This window comes from Peromyscus eremicus, chromosome 4 (genome assembly GCF_949786415.1).
Source record: "Peromyscus eremicus chromosome 4, PerEre_H2_v1, whole genome shotgun sequence".
NCBI classification, from domain to species: Eukaryota; Metazoa; Chordata; class Mammalia; order Rodentia; family Cricetidae; genus Peromyscus; species Peromyscus eremicus.
Genome location: NC_081419.1, coordinates 149,283,560 through 149,304,589, shown reverse-complemented (window position 1 = coordinate 149,304,589; position 21,030 = coordinate 149,283,560). Strand labels below are relative to the sequence as shown.

At 48.7% G+C, this 21,030-nt stretch overlaps 1 protein-coding gene across 2 annotated transcripts in view; it reads right to left on the bottom strand.

Moving 5' to 3' along the window:
* Nucleotides 1–21,030, bottom strand: part of Phactr3 (phosphatase and actin regulator 3) — a 238,434-nt gene that overhangs the window by 50,298 nt on the left and 167,106 nt on the right. For both annotated transcript variants that reach the window (XM_059262050.1, XM_059262051.1), the window contains exons 5-7: nucleotides 13,090–13,299; nucleotides 8,384–8,558; nucleotides 7,270–7,517 (exon numbers count right to left, since the gene is read on the bottom strand). In XM_059262050.1, coding sequence (XP_059118033.1) covers nucleotides 7,270–7,517; nucleotides 8,384–8,558; nucleotides 13,090–13,299 — 633 coding nt within the window. The remainder of the gene's footprint in view (nucleotides 1–7,269; nucleotides 7,518–8,383; nucleotides 8,559–13,089; nucleotides 13,300–21,030) is intronic.

Sequence of the window (21,030 nt, the reverse complement as noted above, 5' to 3'; positions counted from 1 at the left end):
TCTAGCTCCCATCTCACACTATAATGAAAAGCAACATGAAATGGGTAAGAGATGTTAACATGAGGCTTGAAACTGCAGACTTATAACAAGAAAACACTACGTAAATGTCCCACAGTTTTGTGGGCAAAGGTTTCCTATATAAGACCAAAGAGCAAAGTGTAAAACAAAAACGAAAACAATAAAACAACAACAACAGTGGCATAGCATCAAATTCAAGCACTTCTACACATTAGCAGAAAATGGGCAGAGTAAAGAGACCGCACCACTGGGGAGACAGTTCACACAGCCATCCATTAGCTACGAGGTCAACACCAACATGCAGAAGAGATTCACACCAGTAGCAAGAAAACAAGTCAGCATCCACTTTTTAAATGCAGAAAAGGACGTAAATGAACAGAGGAGGCCTGGAGAAAGGGCTCAGAAGGTTGCCACACAAGCAGGGGGAACTGAGTTAAGATCCCCATCACGCATGCGAAAAACAAGGTGTGGCCTCATGCTCCTGCAGTCCCACAACTGGGGAGGCAGAGGGGGGATCTACGAGGCTGCAGGTCAGCCAGTCTGGCCTGATTGGTCAGCCCTGGGCCAATGAAAGGCTTCATCTCACAAAAGCTGAGGGGAGCAACCAGGGCCAACCAGGAAAACTGAATTAAACCACAGGGGATGACAGTCCTTGTCCACCAGAAATGGCTGCTAGGGGAAAGGCAGATGACAGTGGTCAGGGTGCAGAGAAAGGAACATCTTCGTGCACTGCTGGTGGGAACTCAGATCAGTCCAGGCAGCCCAGGTGAGCACAGCTACCGCACGCCCACCGTGTCCTTCCTGAGTAAGAATCCAAAGGAATTAAAAGGATGGCTCCACAGTTATTGTGACCACAGTCACCCATGTCCTACAGCTCAACTGCCTGTAACTCCAGCTCTAGGGGACCCAACACTTTCCTCTGTCACACATGGCACATACACATAGACACATAAACAAAAATAAAAATATTTTAAAAATGCAGTGTGCCAGAGAGATATCTGCACACCTATTTTTACGGAAGCTTGTTTTACTAAATCTAAAACAGAAGACCGATCTGCAAATGAATGGATAAAGACAGCATGATTTCTATACAGACAGAATACAAAGGGAAGGGGAAGAAATTCCATCACGCACTACCCTGGTGCACCGTGGAGGGCACTATGCTGAGTAAAACCTGCAACACAGAGAGGCAAGCACCACGTGCTTTCAGGGATGTATTTTGAGCTATTGAGCTCATGCAAGTTTGGGGTGAACTGTGGTTACCTGAGGCTGGAGTGTGGTGTGGGAGAAGGGATGCCGATGGAAGATAAGTCTCCTGGTGACCTTGCGGGAGGAGCTTTAGTGACCTTTGGTGTGTGGGGGGCCACAATAAAACTCAACACTGTTTCAAAATGGAAAAAGGAGATTGTGAATGTCAGCACTTTCTGTGTGTGAGGGGTGCTAAGCGTATTTACTCATCCTGGCTTGATCACTCTGAAATGTGGTCATGCATAAGAACATCACAGGTACCAATGCATAGTTTAAACAGTTGTCCTTTGTCACTAAAAACAAGCTAAATGGTCTAGGCCTGGGGAAGTGGCTCTGTGGGTGAGGAGTGCTTGCTGTTGATGAATTCATGAAGATCTGAGTTCAAATCCCTGGGGACAGTGTAAAAAGCTGGACAGGGTCACATGCATGCCTGTATGGTGGGGGTGCAGAGACAAAATGTCACTGGGGCTTGCTGGCTGGCAGCCTAGCTCAAGGTTCAGTAAGACCTGTCTCAGAAAGTGATAGAGCAAGACAACCCATGCATACACACACACACACACACACACACACACACACACACACACGCACACGCACGCACGCGCGCGCACGCACACGCATGCACGCACGCACGCACGCACGCACGCACACACGCACGCATGCACGCACACGCACACACACGCATGCACGCACACACGCACGCACGCACTCACACGCACGCACACGCATGCACGCACACACGCACGCACGCACTCACACGCACGCACACGCATGCACGCACGCACGCACGCACACACGCACGCACACACGCACGCATGCACGCACACGCACACACACCATGCACATGCAGATGCAGCCAGGCACAGGTTCTCAACTGTGGCTGAAGTTTAGGACTAATTGGTGAATTAGTCTGGTTTCTCCAAAGAAGCTCAGGCAACAGAATGCTCACACCACCCACAGAAACACACACGTACATGCGTGTGTGCATACAGATTCATTGGGCTATCAGCAAGCACAGCCCACCCAGATGTGGGTGGGGACAAGTTCAAAACTCAACAGCAGCCTGAGGGGGGAGCTCGCTGGGCTGAGATCACAGGACTGACAGAATGTCTTCCCTGGAAAGCAGAGATTAGCGTTGAAGGTTGTCAAGCCCTTTGCGGTCTTCACACAACACTCACATCCTTGAGGGCACCCCTTCCTGCAAGTCACCCAAGGGCACACCCCTACAGCACATCTTCCCAGCACCCCAGGAGCATCTGATGAAAAGTCTAGAAGGACCCTCTGCTAGGGGGACACACGGGTACTAAAAAGGCTGAAAGCTACAACGCCCAGGCCTTGGGGCAGCCACGTTAGTTCTAGGGAGGGAGCACTGAGCACGTTTGAAAGTGGCCATACTTCTATAGAGAACATAGAGATGACAGTATAACCTATGCTGCTCAACATGTCACCTCCAATCGCCTCTCTGGAAGTCCTACCGCATGCCCTGGGCCACCTGCTTCCAGAGATCACAGTCACTAGCACCGTGCAGGACACCTAGGAGAAGGAAACCTACAAGCCTGCATTTGAACTGCAGCCAAAGACCTGGATTCAGTGGGCCAGTGAGCTCCCCTCCCTCTGCCTCAGAGAGAAAGGACAAAACAGAACCTGCCACATGAGAAAGTCCTCCATAGCGGCAACAGACCACACAAGAACTTTGACCAAGAGGAACCCAAAGAAGTGCCAAGTACCAGCTCCACAATGAAAACCTGATGGCGGCACTGACTGGCTGCGACTGTCACTGGCCACAGAGCGCCACCCTGACATCTCGGCCACCTGGTGAGGACAAGCACAGCCTCTTCCTCCCTTATCCTCACCCCAAAGACCCACCAGGTTGTCCCAGAGATCAGAATCTCAACTTCGGCAGCCCAGTGAGAGAGAGAGAGAGAGAGAGAGACTGAGAGAGAGAGAGAGAGAGAGAGAGAGAGAGAGAGAGAGAGAGAGAGAGAGAGAGAGAGAGAGAGAGAGAGAGACTGTTCACGCTTGCCGCGCGCATGTGCGCGCGTGTGTTTGTGTGTGTGTGTGTGTGTGTGTGTGTGTGTGTGTGTGTGTGTGTGTGTGTGTGTGTAGCACCACCTGCTGGCCACAAAACATAGATTTCCCAGCCTAGAGCCTCAGCTTGCCAGGTTTTGATACCTGGCATTCTGTGGACTCACCACAGCCACAAGTTCAGGTGAGTCTTGAACCATCAAAAGGGACCTTTACACTGTCCTCTCTGCACACAAAATGGGATTCAAATAACACTTTTGACATGTCCGTAGAGGACTATGCATCCAGTGGAGAGTCACTCCCCCTTTACATCTAGACCGTACTTGGAACCCAAGAGCAGCACGCTCTACAATGTTCATCGTGCTGTCAAATGCCTGCGCCTGCTGTGTCCTAGGGCTCCACCTCCAGTCCTGCCCTCGCCGCCCTGATGACCTCTCTAATTGGCTATTTTAAGTAACAGAAATACAGCTGGCCGGTCCTAATCGTATCAAATTAGAAACATTATGCCTTCTTTGTATTATTTAATCTTATTACACTGACAAAACACCTGAGAAGAAGCAACTGAAGGATTTATTTTGGCTCAAGGTTTGAGAGTGAAATCCATCATGGCCAGGGAGACATGACGGTCACAGCGTCCAGTCAGGAAACACAGAAGTTTGCTGGAGCTCAGCACATTCGGCTTGCTTTCTCCTTTTATCTTTTTCATCATGTGTGGGCCCTCAGCCTCTGGGATGGTGCTGACCACATTTAGGGGGGGTCTACTCCCACCTCTGAAGAGTTAAGTCCCACTGGAAAATGCCTTTGCGGACTACCCAGGGTGTGTCTCCTAAGTGACCCCAAATCCTGTCCAACTGGTCGGTGGTGATCAACCATCACATTTTCTGTTTCCCTTCTTTATGCTTTGCCACATAGCTAGGTGCATATATGAATTTAGTTTAAAAGGCAACAAAAGTGGATTCTCAAGGCTTGTCTCCTCAGAGTATCTTGGACATGCTTTATTCCTCAGAGCTCGCACATCTTGTCATCTGCACAGGGGTCTACTGTCCACATGGGGTGTGACTGACTGACTTCTATTGACCACCACTCAGAGAACACCCAGTTTCCTGTCACAAGTAGCATCACTGTGAACCTTTACACAGCCCAGTTCAACAGACAACAGTTGCATGGGAATACTGGACCATGACTGAAGGTATGGGGGCTGTTACAACTAGGTTAAGAGTTACTACTGGCACCTGGCAAACGGGGCTAATGGGTGATTCTCAGCACTCTATAGGGCATACATGACCTGTAGGAAATACATTTATGGCCTCAAATGTTCATTGTGGCTACCCAGTGTCCAACAGAAGTCTTTGTGGCCAACAGCTGTTCTTTGGGTGTGTAAGGACCTTGAGGTAGACTCCAGAAGCAAAGCCTTTGGGGCAGAGACTATGAGCTTTTAAATTTGTATGGCTCTTTAGGCAAGTCACACCTAATTCAGTCGGAGAGATGAGCAAGCCTGACCAGGGTCACAACACTAGGAAAGGATGTATCAATATGTGGTGACTGAGCTCTCTTCTAAGAGCCCAGGAAGGAAGGCTGTGTGAAAGGACAGATGGCCTTCTGCTGAGAAGCCCAAGTCACAACCAATACCTCCCTCCCTAAATTCTATTTTGAAGCCTCAGCCTTTAGAGCCTTCATGGAACAGTAGTTACCAGGTCGTATGGTCGAGAAGGTGAAGCCTTCCTTATGGGATTAGTGCTTCATAAGACACACCACTTAGGAGCCAGGAGACAGCCATCTCCAGATGTCAGATCTTGGATTTTCAGGCAAGTCTATAGCATTCTGTTATTGTAGCCACACTATGGCATCCTGGGTGAAGTTAGGGACCTGCCTCATCATAGCTGGGAACATCCACTATGTGTACAGTCCTGCAGCTTGTGTGCATGAATAACTGGAATGGGTGGGGTCTAAATGCAGGCACAAACTATGTAGGGAGATGAGAAAGCCCCAGAAAATATTTCTTTCTCACTCACTGTGGTAGTTTGATTGTAATTGGCCCCCATAATCTCATAGGGAGTGGCACTATTAGGAGGTGTGGTTTTGTTGGAGTGGGTGTGTCCTTGTTGCAGGAAGTGTGTCACTGTGGGGGTGGGCTTTGAGGTTTCCTATGCTTAGGATATCACTGAGTATGTCAGCTTACTTCCTGTTGCCTGCAAGATGTAGGAGTCTCAGCTCCAGCACCATATCTGCCTGCCTGCCGCCATGCTCCCCACCATGGTGATAATGGACTGAATCTCTGAACTGTAATGCAACTCAATCAAGTGTTTTCCTTATAAGAGTTGCCACGGTCATGGTGTGTCTTCACAGCAATAGAAACCAAACTAAGACATTCACCTTCCTGCGGAAGCACCTCAGATCCATGTTTCCACCCTCATCCATGATTCCTCTGGTCTAGGCACAGAGACGATATGACAGACAAGCCCATGTGGGCTCTAATCATGGGTTGAAGACAGGAAAAAAGACAAAACAAACATCTCCTTCTAGACACATATTGAAATGGTTCCTTGTGGAATTTGCCTCGCATTACTGGTGGATTCTCTGAAGGTCCTGCCGTCCCTGAGGCTGACCATATGCACCCAGAGTGACTGAGCCTACGTGTGCACGCAGGTGTATGTGCATATAAGAGCCTGTGTGTGCCAGCATACATACACAGAGCTCTGCATCCAGGAAACACACAAGCCCAGAGCCCATGAAGTCCCTCATCACACTGCAGACATCACATCCCACCTGCAAGTCCAACTTCCAGGATCTGACCACAGCAAATGTCTATGGCACACAGTGGAGCCAGCAGATGACCTATGTCCCAGACACTCAGAAGCCAGGCCTGCCCCAAACAAGGCTTCCATTGTTTCCAAACATGAAGTTCTGATGCAAGAGGTCTCAAGAAAACTTTCCCTGGAACATTCATACGGGGCATCAAGAGTGCACACATGTGACAGATGCTAAACCTTGACCCTCCCTGATGGGAGCACTGAACCTTGACCCGTGCTGATGGGAGGAGGGTGGGAGATATATGCCACAGGTCCACCTGCTGCCTCTACTTTCCTGTCTATACCACACAACAGCTGAGATGTGAGAATGGGGTCTCAAGTTAGGAGGCTATGGACAGGGTCCAGTAGTTCTATTTGACCTTGTCTGCAGTTGGCAAGGAAGAACAGCCTCATGAGAAGTTCCCATTGTGAATAATTGTCTTCCCCAAAGCAACCTTTATAATTTTGGGGGGATGGGGGAAATGGTGCTGAATTCATCTTCTAAGCATTTAACCTTAAAAAAAAATGTATCTTTGAAGAGTCATGTTCACACTTGAGAATATGACAGCAGCTGTCTGCACTTGATTTTTGGAATCAAGACCCCTAGGCTACACATCCTGATAGTGACTCCTGGGCTCTCTTTGCAAGCAGCAGGGAATTCTGTCTCCCCCAGGAGAATACAGAGACACAAACACAGACCCAGAAACCCTGTGAAAACCCTGTCTTGCATAAGTCCATCTGTCTGTCCATTCAGATCACTCCTTATGTGGCTATTGGGGGTCAGTCAATTACTTGACTTTTGTCTTCCCTTTTTCCCTATTTCATCTAGTTTTAAAATCAGAATGCACAGTGCTGGTCATGTGCACACTACCTCCATGCTGTTGGCCAGGCATGCTTGGGGGTGCTATCTCAAGTTCACTCACAGCCCACTTGTGTGTATTGTCAACGTCCATTGGAACAAATACCCAACCTCCCAGATACAAGTTCACCCAGTGTCTTTAAAGTCCTCACTGGGCCTTGTACCCCCACCCCCAGGGAACAGCTCACTTTCCAAAGAATGCCCCCATCCCTTCAGGGCAGGCCCTTTACTCTGCCCATTCTAGTCAATGGCTCGCAGAAAAGCACTGGATTCGTGTGGCTCTGGGTGACATAGCACTGGCTGATATCCCTCCCTGGCCATTGCCCTCCTCACCGGAGATGATGGAGTCGTTGAGTGCCTCCTCATCCTGATATAGAAGCAAGTCATCTTTGAGCTCGGAGCTTAGCATCAGATTCTCCTTGTTCTCCTCGGAGTCTTTGGCAGGAGTCCGCTTGTTCTCCGAGGCCCCGTCAAAGCCCCACGTCTCCTCCCTTTCCTTGCCCCGCTCCATGCTGGATGTCCTGGACAGACGCATGTCCATCCGCTTCTTTGGAGACCCTCTGCATTCCCGTCCTTGAAAACTAAATGGGAAAGATGGTTTGTAAACCCATAGGAATCAACGTAGGACCTGGTGGACACTCCAGTGGTGGTGGCCCTGAATGATTTCTCAGCTTGGTCCTGAGCACCTTGTGCAGAGAGCTTTGAAAGGAACCTGGGGCTTTGAGCCTATAGTACTTGGCTTTGCATGGGCCCTGTCTGAAAAGAGGGCATGCACTAAACCCTGCCAACACATGTAGTTTAACCATTCAGACCAGGGGCTTCGGAGGCCTGAGAAAGACACTGTATTCCTCCAATAAGCCACCAAACTAGCATGTGGGCTAGCTATGCTAACCCTCTATGGGCTAACTCTTCTCCAGCAAGGCCGCCTTCCTTCACACCAGCCACAAGCCATCACAATCAAGTGAGCTGTGGGCACAGGGCAGCTTGCATTCTCATCATCAGATCCCTGGGGCCTTCAGGGTCCTAAGCTATTCCCTCTCCAAACTGTTCCCTCCCAGGAAGCCCCCAATTCCCCTATGAGGGATCATGTAGGTAGTCTCCTGGTTGGTTTTCCATGTGCAGCCTCTGTCATACTTAGAAAATCAAAATAGAAGGCTGGAGAGATGGCTCAGTGTTTAAGAGCACTGGCTGCTCTTCCAGAGGACCCGGGTCCAATTCCCAGCACCCACATGGCAGCTCACAACTGTCTATAACTCCAGTTCCAGGGGATCTGGCACCTGCACACCAATGCACATAAAATAAATTTAAATACATTATTTTAAAAAAAAAGAAAATCAAGATGGTTCTAGTGGAACAAGAAACCCAGTCCAGGCCCTGGGTGACTAGGAAGGGTCCTCACAGGGATGGTCCCCATGGGTATCCCAGGTGTGTAGGGTCACAGCCTCACCTGTCCTGACGGTGCTTCGTGGCCAATGCCCTGTGTAGCTCCTCAATCACACGGCTGGGGGGCAGTGGCCGGTGGACAGTGGTGAGATGAGGGGACCCTGTGGGGGTGGCAAGCTGTCCTCGGAGAGCAGGCTCATTGCTCTTCATGCTGGGGCCTTGGAAGAGTGCGGCTTGACCTGGGTTGGAGCAGGAACATACACAGGCATCACCTTCCACATGGGGACCAAGGACCCGAGGAAGATGTAAGGGCATATACTCCTCATGCCCTGCCAGGCCACTTCACCTACATGGAGGCTCAGTCCAGACTATTCCCAGGGAAGTGACCAGGATTTGACTGCCCAGGGCCCTACATCTATAGTGCCATTCGATTGGGGGAGAACTCTTCAATGTCAAAGCCAATGTCGTTCTGCAAGATCTGGGCAAACAGCACCCTTTCCCTCGTCCCTTTGAGAAGTCAGCTTCCCGGATCTGTTCTTTGTTACATGGGAATCATAAATACTTCCAGAGCCCTGTAGCCATCCTTCCTTCTACCTCTGCCCTCCAAACGCTATCTGTTCCCATTCACTTCCAACCTCTCCCTGCACCTCAGCCTTGGGGCTCTTTCTGGACTGTGAATCCTCTCTCATCTTTCTCATCCTCCTTGTGATGTGATCAGTCTCACAGCCCAGTCCCAAAGCCCCTTGGGCCACCCTGCTCAGCCCCCTGGCATCATCTCTTTCTGATTCCCACTCCACTCTCTTCAGTCTGCCTCATGAAGATCCTTCTAGTTCTTGAAGCACCATGCTGCCCCAACTCTGGGCCTCTGAAGGCTCTTCTCCTCTATCCCTTCCTTGGTGAGACCCTCTCTGAGTCTCATTCCTGTTTAGAGTCCCAAGTACTAGTCCAGGAGGACCACTCCACCTTTTCCTCTCTCTCTGTCATGAGGGAGAGGCTGAGACTTCTCTACAAAAGTATTTAGCTGTCACCCAAAGGATGAGCAGAGCCTGTGTGGGCAGGTAGGATATGGCTTTGGTTCTTCCTGGGGATAGTTCCTGCTTGATATGTCAACAATGCCCTGAACACCCACAGGGATTCTGTGTTCCCAGACCTCTATTTAGTCAGCATCGACTCCAGTCCTTGCCAGAAAAGTTGTACAGAGGAAGGCAGCATCCATGACTTAGCCACTTATGTGGCAGGCAGGCTGGAGCTGGGATCTCACCAAAGGTCTCTATGCCAGTCAGTCACATGTATATCACTCCAGCACAATACAGAAACAAAGACCAATCCACAGTAAGGACAGCAAACCAGCACCCTTCAGCATTTCTGAGGATCATGCTAGCCCACCGGCAGACTAACATGTGCCCGGCACACCTCTTACTGCTCCAATTCTGAAAGGGAAAAACTGAGGCTCAAAGATGGTACAGGGGTGTTGCCAGGAGGCACCTGCTCCAACTGCACCAGAGAGAGGCTGTGGGACCCTGCAGTAGAGTGGGCTATCAAAACAGGACCAGGCCAAGAAAGGGTTTGAGCTAAGCAGCCTCTGGAGGCCAGGCAGGTGACATGCAGGGAGCCACAGGCCTCTGGAGTCATAGGAAAGGGAGGAGCAGTGGCAGAGGCATATAATCTCATTTCGACCCTCAACAGGGCTTCCATGAGCCAGGAGTGTTCACCATGAACACTTTCCAAACAGGACCAGCATGGCTGGGAAGATGGTTCAGTTGGTAAAGTACTTGTCTTGAGTATGGGAACCTGAATTCAACTCCCCCAGAATGTTGTGGAATATTTAACTATGTAAAGATGTGTTGCATTTGTTTAATTACATAAAGATGTTTTGCTGTTTTACCTTTCCTGCCTAAGGTACCTGATTGGTCTTACAAAGAGCTGAATGGCCAATAGCTAGGGGGAGTTATAGGCAGGACTTCTTGGCAGGGAAAGTAAGTAGAAGAAAAAGAGATGCCAGAGGTCAGCCAGCCAGACACAGAGGTAGCAGGAAAGTAGGACATGCAGAATGAAGAAAAGGTAAAAAGCCCTGAGACAAAATGTAGATAAATAGAAACAGGTTAAATTAAGTTAAAAGAGCTAGTGGGACAAGCCTAAGCTAAGGCCAAGCATTCATAATCAATAATAAGTCTCTGTGTCTATTTGGGAGCTGGTTGGTGGCCCAAAGAAAATTCCAACTATAACAGAACCTGGTTTTTTGTTTGTTCATTTTTAGTTTTGTTTGTTGCTGTTGTTTAAGAAAAAGAGTCAAGTGTGATGGACAGTGTGTGCTTGTAATATCAGCACTGGTGAGAAGGGGTGTGCAGGGGGTGGAGGGGATATCCCTGGGGCTTGCTGGCCAACCAGCCAGCCTAACCTAATGGGCAAGTTCAAGGAAAATAAGAGACTATTTCTTCTCTCCCTCCATGTCCCCTGGCTTCCACAGTCATGCAGTTGTATGAACACACATATGACACACATGTGTGGGACCAGAAACATACCCTACAAATCCAGAAGCAGGCCCCTACCAGACTTCAAACAGGCTAGCAGTAGTCCAATCCAGAACTTACGGCCTCCAGGACTGTGAAAAATAATCTATTGCTGACAGGTTATTTTGTCACAGTAACTCAAGGAGATGCAGACAGCAGGGCCCCGGTGTCAGGCTAGGATGCGCCTCACTGGCCTCACCAGTGCCAAGGCGGCAAGCTCAAAGATAGGAACTCTGATTCTCTGCTGTCACCTAGTGCTCCTGTGTGGAAACAACACCTCCCAAGAGGGAAAGGAACAGGGGGACCTCAGGGGCAGAGCCACCCAGGCGTGGTATCAAAGGTACAGATTCCAGACAGAAGTTCTGAGCTCATGACCACTTCCTGTTCAGTCCAACCAGTGACATCAAAATACGAATGCCTGCTGCCCCTGAGTTCCTTCCCCTGAGAAAGGGCGAAGTGTTGCCAGACAGGCTGTGGGCAGATCATGGGGACCCAGAGGGTGTGCGTGAGGGAGAGTTACGGTGGGAGAAGTGTTCACACTCTGGGGTGGGAGTCTCTCCCAAACAATGGAAACAGAAAGTCCATAGACTATCAGAACCCATTTGCGCTTCCTGTGGGGAAGGGTGGCGTCTGCTGTTCAGTCAAGTGATTTTGAAACGCTTCAGATGCCAACACTTGGAAAGGGGGAGTTACCACGAGCATGGAAACCAAACGCTCAATTTTCTCTCTGTGTGGTCATGCCAGGCAGCAACTGAGTTTTTTACTCATTTCCAGTGATGCAGAAAGCAGAGTTCTGGGTACTCACTCATTCATACCTCGTTTAAGTACACAGCTGCCTGCACCCACCTGGCACCTGTCCTATGCCAGACACACGGCTGCACCTGCATGGGACTGTGATGCAGAGACTGAGTGCCACTGGGGCTCATTTGGATACAGGGTTTATGGGAACAAAGTGGGTGGCTTAAAACATCAGGACAGCTCACTCTAGTCTGGAGGCCAGACATCTAAAATCAAGGTGAGGCCAGGGTGAACTCCACTGAAGACTTAAGCAGGGACTACTAGGGTTAGGGCTGGGGTTACCCCACTGAGCTCCATCCCCCTCCTTATGCCATCAGCAACACCCCAGGGTGTCAAACATTCTTCTGGGAAAACCAGGAGAAGGTTTATGTGGTGGTTTGAACGGGAATGGCCTCCGTAGGCTCATAAATTTGGACACTTGATTCCTAGTTATCGGAACTGTGAGCAGGATTAGGAGGTGTGGCCTTACTGGAGTAGGTATGGTCTTGTTGGGGGAACTGTGTCACTGGGGGTGGGATCTGAGGTTTCAAAAGCCCACAGCAGGTTCAATGTCTTCCTCTCTGCCTGCCTATGGTCAGGATCTAAGCACCCAGCTGCCTGCCTGCATGCCACCATGCTTCCTGCCATGATGATCATGGACTAACCTTAGGAAACTGTAAGCAAGTCCCCGGTTAAAAGATTTATTTTAAGTGTTGCTGTTACAATATGAAACAGCAGGATATGGTTGCTGGCCCCAAGTGTGGCCCAGTCATGTTTGTGGGTGACAGCAGAGTTTGAGTCTGTATCAGCTGCAGGATCTGGGACAAGTTACATTCTCCAAGTCTTTAGTGTTCTAAACTGTGCACGGAACGCTTGCCTCTCCTCCCTCTGTTTGTAGTGCCTGTCCACAGAGTAAGTGGCTTCACTGAGCTGAGCTCTGCTCTCTGGTGACTTTTTGTGCCCACTGCTTCCAAGAAGAGGACATAGGAATGTGCTTTTTTTTATTAAAAAAAAAAAAAAGCCACCACTCAGTGGATAGCCTGACTCTCCATGGGACTGAGATGAGTAAAACCTGACTTCCTGCAGCTACTCCCCTGCAAGGCCAGAGCTGCAGAGGAAGGGGACACAAGAGGAGATGACAAAGTGGCTTCTGCCCAAGTGTGCTGTCCCAAAGGGCGAGGGCTGACCTGGGCTCTGCCCAAATGTGCACACAGAGCATATCAGGAACGGCCCCATCCTGAGGGATGGCTGCATGCCCTGGATTCGGGGTCTAGAAGATTCCCCTCTGACTGTTGAAGGGGGCACAAGCAGTCTGCACTCAACAACCAGGGTCTTGTAAGAGCTCTCTCTATGGTCTGCCAAGCCTGGGCACAGGCAAACCTGAGAGTCAGCCTGGAGCTGGAGCCAGGCAAGATGGGCTGAAGACAAGGACAGAGAGGGGGTGGGTGGGAGCTCAGTGGGGAGGAAGGACATGAAGACTCACCTGTGACAGTTTTTGTGGCTTTACAGCTGGCCTTGGGTGGCGGGGTGGGCAGCAGTGGAGGGCTGGGGAGCTGGCTCGCAGATCTCTCCAGGGGTCTGGGAGGACTGTCCGGGGAATCAGACCCAGCTAAGGCTTGAGAGAGCTCGTCAGTAGTGGGCAGGAGGCTGCCACCATCGGCTTCTTCCACACTGGATGCAGCTGGAATCTTGGCTGGTTCAAAGGCAAAATAGAGTATTTAGAGGAGGCAGCCATAACATGGCTGGGAGAAAACAAGACCTGGGGGCAGTAGTCTTGATGGAAAGAAAACACATTGACACTTCTCCATGTGTGGACTTAATTGCCTGGACAGTCAGTGAACAAGAAGAGAGCATGAGAAACAGAGGGAGTCAGGAAGTCACCTCAAGCATAGGTAACCATGTCCCTCCCCACACAGCAAGCCTGGGCTCCTCACACCTATAAGCATGCCATCTTGACAGATTCTAGAGTCAGAGAGGTGAGTGCAAGCTGGGTGTGCATGTACTCTTTGGCCTGGCATGTTACTAACGCTCTGTGTACTTCTGCTTACTAGTAGTGACTATCAGGGGTGACAGCTGCATACAGGATTAGTTCAAGGTTTAAAGAAAGGAATGGATGAGGCCACGTGTGCAAGTGCACACCTATTGCCCCAGAGTATCCCAAACTGGGAGCCAGGCTAATCTCTATCATGAAACTATATCTCAGAATCACGGAGCAAGAGTGACAGCTTCAAGACAAGGCAGGGGTAACGTCTACGTGAATGTCTGATACACGGGGACCTTACACCAACAGCTATGATTTTTCTGTCTGGGTTACAGGAGCCCTTCCCTGGCACACAACTCTAGGTGAGGTGGTGGAGGCAGGGAGGATGGGATTTCCATGGAAGGCCAGCCCACCAGAGCCCCTGTCCTCTCTCCAGCTGCTCATCTAGGCTCTTCCTCCTCTGTGAGCTCCCACGGATCACCCTGTTTTCTCCTGGGACCACCCTCCCTCTCTTGTCATTCTTTATAACCAGACCACACTGCCATCCCAACAGCTCAGCATCCTCTGCCCAGCTTCCTACTGGCTGTTCTCTGAGGATGAAGTGCTGTGGGATGGTCTGTATGTCAAGTGTGTTGCTGATTGGTCAGTAAATAAATCACTGATTGGCCATTGGCTAGGCAGGAAGTATAGGCGGGACAAGAAAAAGAATTCTGGGAAGTGGAAGGCTGAGAGAGAGACATTGCCAGCCGCCATCAGGACAAGGAAGATGTAAAGTACCGGTAAGCCACAAGCCATGTGGCAAAGTAAAGATTAATAGAAATGGGCTAAATATAAGAGTAAGAGCTAGACAATAACAGGCCTGAGCTAATGGCCAAGCAGTTTAAATAATGTAAGAGTCTGTGTGTTTATTTTATAAGTGGGCTCTGGGACTGGCGGGACTTGGTGGCGGGAGCTGGAGAAAAATTCTCCAGCTACAAATGGCGTCCAACGTGGTGGCAAGAGTTTCCACCTAAAAACTTAGAAAAAAGATTCAAAAACGGACCTAAAAACAGCTTCCTAATTGTCTCTCTCAAATGAGCGGCAGCTGCCGGTTTGAGCTACTGGCGGGTTCCTAGCGTGTGCTCTCGACCTGCAGTATGGTGGGAATGAGACCTCTGCAAGTAGCACATTAAACTGTGTGGTGGATTTAGCCTTTGCTAGTACAAAACAAAAAAAGAGGTTTCTGGGCTACACGCTACTTTGGTAAAAGTGTAGACCCACTATTTCTGAGAGTTACGGCTCCCAGAGCTGGCGGAAAGCGGACCGCCGCCATGTTGGGAAGCTGAAGTGAGCGGAGCCAGCAGCCACTGCGCCGTTTCAGGCTTAGAAGGCTGCAGTTTAAAAGCCATAGGCTCACACTAATATAAAAAAATAAGCCACGTAAAGATGGCTACCACACAAAGAATCTGGATTATGTTCTCTTTGATATTCGTAACTGCAGAAAAACATTTGATTGTAAAAGCTGTTGAGTTATGCCAAAATGTATATTTTAAAGGTACCTTGACTTCAAAATTTGGATATAAGGATATGTTGCTTTGGAAAAGAGTCTCTGCTTTTGTTTCCACAGAAAGCCAGAGACTATGGATTTGTTCCAGATTAAGATACATCAGGTTTGACCAGCCAAGACCCCCTGAAAGGTCTCCAGTGACACCATGGCCCAGATGATTCAACATTCAGAATGGTTTCAAGGCAACTGGCTCAGACGATACAGCCTCACGGACTACTCCATGATCCTAAAATTTTCTTTCTGTCTCCATAAGATACAGCGCCCCCCTCCAGCAGGAAGTAGTAAGAGAAGCTACGCCCAAACTCCCAAATATACCAAGCTGGCTTTAGAGATGGAATTGGCTCACTCCCCCTCTAAACCCAGACATATTGCTCAAAAAAAAAAAATGGTTAAGAGATTCTTGTGTCCCAAATCAGAAGAGCCCTCTGGTGTGGGACAGAAAAAAACCAATATTTTTATTTAAATCAGGTTGATTATAAATACAATCTCTTTCTAAAACAAAAAGGGGGATAGTTTAGATATGATAGGATGAAAGGGTAGATTAATGAACCTACTTTGAAAGAGTAACAACTTGTTTAAAATGTTTTACATTGCTATAGATTTTAGTTTATTGATACAAATTTAAACTTAATTTTGTTATACTGTATATATATTTCTATTCTTGTTTGAGGTATTATGTTTATGTAACTCATTTAAAATTGTAATGGATAATTAAAAAATAGATTAATAGTTAGTCATCTATGATAATATTTGTAGCCATGTTAGTTAAGTCTTCTAGGTATACATAGATATATTTCAGATAGATAGGTAGTCTTCAAACACTTCAAAGACCTACAGAATATGGCATTTAAAATGTTTTAAAAGTTTAGACTTTTTGGACAGTGAGACATGTCTGCTCCTGACAGCACCGATTTACTTCAGAGAGGAGGATGGGCATCGAAGACACTCCATACAGAGTTTATCTTCACCTTGACAAAAATAGCCATTTGGGCAAGAAACTGTTCTTGCCTGGACTGCCTGATCAACTGGACATGCAGGACCCATACAAAGGTGACCACTGAACTTTGCTTGACAAAATGGTCCTTCAGGTTCCTGCTTTGCAGAGAAAACTGCCAGACATTCTACAGGACACAGAGAAAAGTGAATAAGAGACTCTAGGCCTGTGGGCTGAAGACAGATGCCCCAACCTTACAAGAGAACTTTGAATGACTGTCCAGGCTGCCAGCTGTCTCTGTCTACCCTACAAGACTCCTAAGAGTTGCTTATATCCTTCTCCATTTCTCAGGTAGTAGTATATCCTTCTGAGGTCTTTGATGTGGTTAAAGACTAGATACTTACAATTTTCCTTAGTTATAATAAAAGATAAGTTAGATATAAAACCTTAAACTTACAAATATAAGATAGATAGGATCTCTTCTTTAATATTGTAACTGTAATTCTTGCTTGATAATTGTTTTGTTATATGTAATTTTACTATGTTAAAGTTAAAACCTTCCTTTTTAAGAAAAGAAAAGGGGAAGTGCTGTGGGATGGTCTGTATGTCAAGTGTGTTGCTGATTGGTCAGTAAATAAATCACTGATTGGCCATTGGCTAGGCAGGAAGTATAGGCGGGACAAGAAAAAGAATTCTGGGAAGTGGAAGGCTGAGAGAGAGACATTGCCAGCCGCCATCAGGACAAGGAAGATGTAAAGTACCGGTAAGCCACAAGCCATGTGGCAAAGTAAAGATTAATAGAAATGGGCTAAATATAAGAGTAAGAGCTAGACAATAACAGGCCTGAGCTAATGGCCAAGCAGTTTAAATAATGTAAGAGTCTGTGTGTTTATTTTATAAGTGGGCTCTGGGACTGGCGGGACTTGGTGGCGGGAGCTGGAGAAAAATTCTCCAGCTACAATGAAGCCACTGTTTAACACTGTGCCTTCCCCCACAGGACCCAGCCAGGGCCTCTCCTGCAGGTGTCTGTATCCAGCCTCCGCTGTCTGTTCCTATCTCCAGCTCCTGACATGGCCCCTCCACCCGGCAACACATCTGAAGCTTTACAGTGGCAACGGGGGCCATCAGACATATGGAGCTACTCAGTCTCCTCATCAAACACACATACTCTCCTTCCCCTTCAAGGTAGCCATCTCCCTCCATCACAAATGGACAGCCCCTTATTTCCTGCTTTGCCAGCACAAAACCATGGTGCCAAGCTTTCTGGAAGGCACTTACTGGACACACAGCTGCCTAGGAAGAACTCCCTCCCTAAAGGGCAGGACTGGTCCCTGGGAACTGAGAGCCAGTCATCCCAGGTCTTGGGCCCGAGTGCTGTCCGTGGTTCTGAAGGCCCCTCCTGGTCTTGCAAGCATCCAAAGCAAGCCTCTTACACCTGTCCAAGCATGTGAGCCATAGCTGGTTCCTGTGTATGTAGTATGTTGCAGTTCTACCTCTTATACCAGCTCTTTCAAGTTCATGGAGATTTATCTTTTGCATCCAGGGCTGGCTGTCCCAACTTCCCATGAGCAAAATCCCAGAAGGCCTTGCAGAGCTAACAGTTCTGTGTCACTGGGGTGGTCAAAGTGGCCATAACCCATATCCTAACTGTATTCTTGCCCTGTGTTGGATGGATGCAAACTCACTGTTTTTAGTTTCTCGTGACTTAAGCTGTCCCTAGGAATGTCAACTGCTAAAAGGAGTTTTTCCTTTTAGAGGACCCTGGACTCTGGAACAATCATTCTACCCCATTAACTATAATGTGTGGCACACAGAGTCTCATTATGTCATTTAAGTTTTGCCCTGATAATATTTTAAAAAATTCTGTGTTTTTTGAGGTGAAAATGGTTGTGAGATCTAGGTGAGAGTAGAGATGGTCCACCTCCAATAGACGTGTTGGGTTTTCCGCATCATGTAAATCGGTACAGGGTGGTGGACGCTTTGTCCCAGAGCCCAAGCTTTCACAGACAAGCTCATAGTCATGGCCAGCAGGCTCTGGGGCACACATATACTCTGCCTGTTCTCACAGTCACGTATGAGACATTCTACTACACTGAGCATCTGTACAGGACTGGATGTGCCAACAGCTTGCTCTGGCTGGCTTTGCATGGCTTTCTGTCCTGATTGCTTCTGAGTAAGCATGTTCTCTGGGGAACAGCTCTCAACATGTTTCCATAGTCATGATTTGGGGAGAGACAGAGTATCAGTTGGGCGACACCTTCACTCAGACCGGCACACACTCTTCTTCCATGTACCTGACCCATTCCAGACAGTTAATTGCTCTCTACCTCTATAAGCCCCATATCCTGCTTAGGAGGGAGGCATGAGGAGGCCCTAGAGGTGTCTGGGGACGTGAAGCACTTGCCTGGTTTGGTCACTGGAGGCTCCGCTAGGAGAGGTGAGGGCTTTGGCAGGTAGATGGGTCTCCTCTGCTTAGAAAGGGGCTCTTGTCCTTGATACACCACTGCAGTGGGTGACCAGGCTGAGCTCTGCAGCTCCTCCATGGCTCTGATGTATTCTTCCTGGCACAGGCTTCAGTCCTGCACACTGGAACAGGCTAGATTCACTCTCTGGGACCTGGTTTCCTCTTAAGGACTCAGATGCAGCATCCTGATTGGACTCCCTGTGTCTGTCTTGGGCATTGCCACAAGAAAGGCCAACATGGAGACAGGACAGCCAGGGCTTGGGTTCTTGCGCTGGCTGAGCCAGTGGGGTCAGTGCAGACCTGTCTGCTGTGCTAGAGCTCCATGTGAGATCTGGCCGAAAAATCCTGATTTGGGCCAGTCTTGTAGCCCTGTCATCTATGGACAGACCTTACCTTGTCTGTCTGTCTCTCCATTTCAGTCACATGCTCCGGGGAAAGCAATCCAAAACTCATGAACTTATATGTCAGCATCTGTACCTTGCTTTAACTGTAAGTCACTGTAGACCTGCAGTCCCAGCTACTCTAGAGGCTGAGGCAGGGGGATCACAAGTTCAAAGACTGCCTGGGTGGCAGGGTAAGTTCAAAGCCAGCCCAGGTAACTTGTTAAGACCCTGTCTTAAAACCAAAAGGGAAAGAGGGCAGGGGATATAGGTCCATGGAAGAACACCTGCCTAGCATGTGTACAGCCCTGACTTTGATCTTCAGTACCACAAAAACAAATGAATTAACTAATGCAAATTAACTCATTAAACACGATTACCAGAGCTGTGCTCCTATAACTCTGACACCATTCTGTCTTCTGCCTGGGAAGCCCTTCTCATCCCTTCATCATGGCTGCACTGCTGACTCACTCACTAACCTCTAATTCTCCTCTTGGCTTTTGGCTCCCACACTTCTCTGCTCCTCTGGCTGTACCTGATAGTTCCATGTTCCTTGTGGGTTCTGTTCCCTGTACCCACCCCTTACTGCAACATCAACTCCAGCCAGGGTCTTCCTGTGGCTACTCATTCCCATAGCTGGTCCTCTGGCTTCTGCATCCAGCACACTCTCATTTGATGAGTCTTCTGAGATTCTCCCCCTCCCCAGAGAGCCAAACAGGCTGGAGGCCCACATATGTCCTTATCCAACTCTTTTTTTTTTCCTGTACAGCAATTGACCCCAGGACCTTGATGTGCTAAGCAAAGAGGACTTATATATAAAAAGTTCCCTTTTCTTTCTTCTGTGTGTGTTGTATGTACACACACACACACACACACACACACACACACACACACACGCATGGGACGGGCAGAGTTTGACATCATGTCTTCCTCTACTGCTCTCCATCTTCCATTGAACCCACTGCTTGCCTTTTCTGCTAGGCTGGCCAGGAAGAGTCTCCAGGATCCTGTCTCTGTCCCCCACAGCACTGAGGTTACAGACACATGCCACAGCATCCACCTTCTGCATGAGTTCTGGGGAGCCAGACTCAGGTCCTGATGTGTGTGTAGCAAGCACTGTACCCACTGAGCCACCTCCCCAGACTCCCTTTTCACTGTATGTGGGGACAAGATGTCACTAATTGCTTTCAATCTCCTGCTTCAGCTTCCCTAGTGGGCGAGATGACAGGCCTGCACCTCCAGGTTGGGCTCTGACCAATGTCTTGATTTCCCATACAAGCCCTGTATCGTCTTCCATGCTCATTGTCAACTTTCCTGCTGAGTAGCACCTGGATCCAGGCATTCTTCTCCAGACTGAAGGCTCAGCCTTCCCTGGGCTGAGTCCCACATGGCCCACCTCCCAAGAGCCAACAGCCCAGCCCTCCCACCTCATCCTCTCCACACTTCAGCCCACCTCTCCCCTGCAATTCATGGACAACTCCTGTCAGCTCTGTGGGAGCCCGTTCTTGGGTTCCTCGTGCCTTTACCCAGCAGGTCCTCATAGAGGATGATTAGACCACGGGCCTGAGTGCAGGTGTCTGGGATGGTCTGCACTTGGCTGTGCTGGGGGAGGAGGTCTTTTGCTCCACCCCTTGGCGTCTCTATAAAAACCCTGGGGCAGAGACAGTTGGAGCCCGTTGGAATAGGTTCCAGGCCCTCTCGAGGCTATCCTTTATTTTCTATCTGTTTATCTCCGCGATATTCTCCGCAATAAATCCTTCTATCTAATATTTCCTGCTGCTCGCACTCAAGAAAACTCTGGGGAACTGTGGGGGTGGTTGGGTAAACGCCCCACAGAATGGCGCCCGAACAGGGACTAAAGAAAAAAGAAAAAAAAGGGGACTAAAAAAAAGGGGGGACTAAAAAAAAGGGGACTAAAGACAAATGAACAGGGACTAAAGACAAAGTAATAGGGACTAAAGATAAAGGAAAATAAGTTTTATTACAGAGTTTTTGGCAAAAGTGCTGAGTTCAGCCCTGCCAGTGGATAAGGCATGCCGGTGTTATGGAAAATATATATTTTTTATATATATATTTTTGAGAGGCAGGGGTTTTATCCTCGAGAGAAAAGGAAAGCGGA